This window comes from Malania oleifera, chromosome 3 (assembly GCF_029873635.1).
Source record: "Malania oleifera isolate guangnan ecotype guangnan chromosome 3, ASM2987363v1, whole genome shotgun sequence".
NCBI lineage: Eukaryota > Viridiplantae > Streptophyta > Magnoliopsida > Santalales > Ximeniaceae > Malania > Malania oleifera.
This window is the reverse complement of record NC_080419.1, coordinates 68,631,516-68,635,947: the sequence shown is the minus strand read 5'-3', so window position 1 is coordinate 68,635,947 and position 4,432 is coordinate 68,631,516. Positions and strand designations below refer to the sequence as shown.

The 4,432-nt window shown below is 34.2% G+C and overlaps 1 protein-coding gene across 1 annotated transcript; it reads left to right on the top strand.

Annotated features, from left to right (window-relative positions):
• The first annotated feature begins 2,926 nt into the window (after positions 1-2,926).
• LOC131151350 (uncharacterized) lies at positions 2,927-3,372 on the top strand. Its single transcript, XM_058102592.1, has 2 exons — positions 2,927-3,037; positions 3,124-3,372. The coding sequence occupies exons 1-2, from the start codon at positions 2,927-2,929 to the stop codon at positions 3,370-3,372; spliced, it is 360 nt and encodes a 119-aa protein (XP_057958575.1).
• The last annotated feature ends 1,060 nt before the right edge of the window (positions 3,373-4,432 follow it).

The following is a 4,432-nucleotide window of genomic DNA, read 5'->3' as shown; positions in this document are numbered from 1 at the left end:
TGAAAACCTTATAGAAAATCTGAAGCTTCCTAAAGAATGGAGATATGATAAAAATCACCAAAAGAACAAATTCTTGGTGACACATCAAAAGGAATAACCACTAGAGTCTCATTAAAAAATATTTGTAATCATTATGCCTTTTTATTTCAAGATGAACCCAAAAATATTGAAGAAGCCTTAAATGATGATTCTTGGATTATAGCTATGCAGGAGGAACTAAATCAATTTGAAAGGAGTCAAGTGTGGGAACTTATACCTAAACCCAAAGATAAATCAGTCATAGGAACTACATGGGTGTTTAGAAATAAAAAGGATAAAGATGGAGTAGTTGTAAGAAATAAAGCTAGGCTAGTAGCACAAGGTTATAATCAAGAAGAAGGAATTGATTACGATGAAACCTTTGCTCCCGTAGCAAGAATGGAAGCAATAAGAATGTTTTTGGCTTTTGCAACCCATAGGGATTTTAAGTTATATCAAATGGATGTAAAGAGTGCATTCTTAAATAGATATATAAATGAAGAAGTATATGTCAAACAACCTCCAGGTTTTAAAAATTCAAAAAATCCAAACCATGTATTTAAATTGACAAAAGCTCTTTATGGTTTGAAACAAGCTCCAAGAGCTTGGTATGAAAGGTTAAGTAAATTTCTACTTAAAAATGAATTTACAAGAGGAATGGTTGATAGTACTTTATTCATTAAATCCAAAAACAAAGATATGCTAATAGTTCAAATATATGTGGACGATATTATATTTGGAGCTACAAATGAAGATCTATGCAAGGACTTTGCCACATGTATGCAAAAAGAATTTGAAATGAGTATGATGGGAGAGCTAAATTATTTTCTAGGAATACAAATTAAACAAGCTAAAAACGGAACATTTATAAATCAAACTAAATACATCAAAGATATGCTTAAAAAGTTTGATATGGAACAAAGTAAACCCATAGGAACTCCTATGAGTACATCTACAAGCCTTGATAGAGATGAAAAAGGAAAACAAGTAGACATAACACACTATAGAGGAATTATTGGTAGTTTACTATATTTAACTGCTAATAGACATGATATTATGTTTAGTGTGTGTATGCGTGCTAGGTTTCAATCAGCACCTAAGGAATCTCACCTAACAGCCGTTAAGAGAATACTTAGGTACTTACTAGGAACACTTGATCTAGGTTTATGGTATCCAAAGGACACTGACTTTAAAATGATAAGTTACTCCGATGCTGATTATGCCGGATGTAAGATTGATAGAAAAAGTACTAGTGGCACATGTCACTTCCTAGGACATTCCTTAGTATCATGGTTTTCAAAGAAACAAAACTCTATAGCCTTATCAACTGCCGAAGTTGAGTATGTAGCAGCCAGAAGTTGTTGCGCACAAATCTTATACATGAAACAACAATTAAAAGACTTCAATCTAGATAATAAGGCAATACCAATAAAGTGTGATAACACTAGCGCCATATATCTAAAAACCCAATTTCACACTCAAGAACCAAATATATAGATATAAGGCATCATTTTTTGAGAGATCATGTTCAAAAAGAGGATATAATTCTTGAGTTTATAAATACAAATGACCAATGGGCTGACATTTTTACAAAACCCCTAAGTGAAGAAAGATATATACATATTAGGAGAGAACTTGGGCTAATCCATAGCAGAGAAGTTTATTAGAAAAAGAATTACAACATTCCTTTGAACTTTGGTCGTCTTAACTACACACCCCAGATGACTAAACACTGTAGCAAACAGGTTCAGATGACTGAACCTGCAACTTCAGACGTCTGGGAGCCTACTGTCTCTTCAAATTCTGAAATTAAAAATCTTCAGATGATTGAAGTTAATCTTCAGTCATTTGAAGTCTTGGGGTTTAAATATAACTATCAGACTAAAACCTTAATTTCAGACTTTTGAAGTTGATTGCTCAACTCATTCGAACATCTTCCTCTCTATCTCTTCTTCCCCTCACTCAAAAAACCCTTAATTTGAAGCTTGTATCCCTCTTCAAAGAATCACTCCACGAAATCTAGGGCATCCACAATCAAGTATCTTCATGCCTCGTATCAAGCAAACTGCCAACCGAGGGTCTTCATTTGGGAAAGATGCTCAAAACCTTGACAAGTGGCTTGTGGCTCCCCAGGCCTGACTTTGTTATCGTTCTTCACTTGGTATAGTGGATCCAATCCTAGGTAAAATTTTGGATGTCTTATTTTTCACTACTGAATTTCCTGATATCCTTCCCTTATTTCATGACATAGGTTGGTTTGATTTTATCACCCAGCAACCCAAAGGATGTTTTCCTCATCTTGTCAAAATCTTTTATGCTAATATGACAAATGAAAATGGGATTATTTCTTCAGAAGTTAAAGGAAAGAAAATTTTGCTAAATTCTGAAATATTGTCTCCAATTTTCAAAATTACTCTAGGTGAATTCAACTGTCCCATGTTTGCTCAATCCTGGATTCTAGAAGAAGGATTCACTCCTGAAATTTTCCTTCTAATGATCATTGAAAACGAACCTATTTATTTTGGACATCCTTCGTTATACAAACAATTAAGCTTAAAAGGCCAAATTCTACACAAAATTGTTGCAAACAACATCCTACCTAAACAAGGCTCTTTTGATCATCTTTCCTATATTGAATGCTTTGTCCTTTGGTGTCTTCTTAAAGGAAAGAAACTAGACCTAGCTAGCTTAATCATTCGATGGATGTGGACTAAACTTGAATCCTCCCGAGTTGTTCTTCCCTATGAAGGGATTCTTACTCTTCTTTTCAACCATCTTCATGTTGCAAATAGTTCTGAATTCTTTATCAAAAGAACCCACTATGATCTTTTCAATGAGACCTCCCTAAAGCAAATGGGGTATGACAAGGGGAGTTTAGGATGGTACTTGAAATCAGGTAGGACTAAATATGCATCTACAGCACCAGCCTCAGTTGCAGCCTCAGGTTCAGCTTCAGTCTCAGCCTCAGCCTCAACATCAGTATCAGAAGCAGCTCAATCTTCTTCTACACAGGATCTTGGTTTATCTCATGATACGCCTTCATGGTTCTTATCATTCCAAAGGGATTTCTCCAGTTTCTCCGTTGAAGTACGTACTGTGCTTTAGAATATTAAAGAAAAGGTTACATCCCTTGATCAGCGTGTCACTCACATAGAAAAGTATCAGGCTAGATCTTCTAGGGGAGGTGATCCCATGGATATTAGCTCCGCTTCTCAAAGTGGAGATGATGATAATGACTCTGTAGAAAATGAAGGAGATTCTAAAGAAGAAGGTAATGAAGAAGATACTGAAGAAGAAGGAACCCAAGAAGAAGAAGAAGAAGGGCAAGGAGATGGCTTTAAAGAAGAAAGATAGGATAGTTAGAAACTACCTAGCCTAGGTTACTATGAAACTTTTTGCATGTATTAGAGTATCAGGACTTATGTACCTCAGATGTTTGTAACCATGGTGCTATGAAACTTTTTGTGTTACATTTCTGCTATTTGTAAGGGAACATATCAAATTTTTTTTTTGAAACATCTCTAGATGATCCTTTGTACTGACTACATCTTGTTATAAGAATGTCTTCTTGATGGATTTTCATGATCCTATTACTCTTTTTGACTAATGACAAAGGGGGAGAGAGTGTTCTCAGTAAAGATAAAATAAAAATATAAGCAATATCAGTAATGGATAAATAAAGAATACAAGGATATATGAGCAATATCAGCAATAACTACATATGGACATGATGAACTTGCATGATAAAGAATATAAATAAAGAATACAAGGATATATGAGCAATATCAGCAATAACTACATATGGACATGATGAACTTGCATGTTAAAGAATACATATGAACACATTATGAACATGGATTTTTGATGAACTACATGGCTATCTACATGGTTCCTTGGTTTTCTTATTAATGCCTATAGTAAGGGGGAGTACTTTATTTCACATAAAACGTTTATCTTTACTCCTTGTTTGTCATCATCAAAAAGGGGGAGATTGTTGGCCTAATAAGGTCTTTCAATCAGTTTTGGTGATAACAAACAAAGGTATTTTAACATGGAAAGGTTGAGTTTTTGTGTTTTAGGAAACCATAGATCAAGTATGGATCAAGTGTAGATCAAGTATGGATCAAGTGTAGATCAAGTATGGATCAAGTGTGGGTCATCAAGGAAGTTAAACTAACAAGTGATTCAAAGAGAAACTAAAGCATTGGCAGATAAAGCAAGTTCAAGCACATATCCAAAAAACTTCAAAAGCAAAAAGAATGAGAATAATCTCAAGCATGGCATATAAAGTTTTTAGGAAATCCATTGTAAGCATTTCAAAGTTAAATATCGATTGAAATATGTTTTGAAGCTTTTCCAGGAGATTATGAGGACTTAAAAACCTATTTAGGATTATTAAAATAAGTTTTGTAAA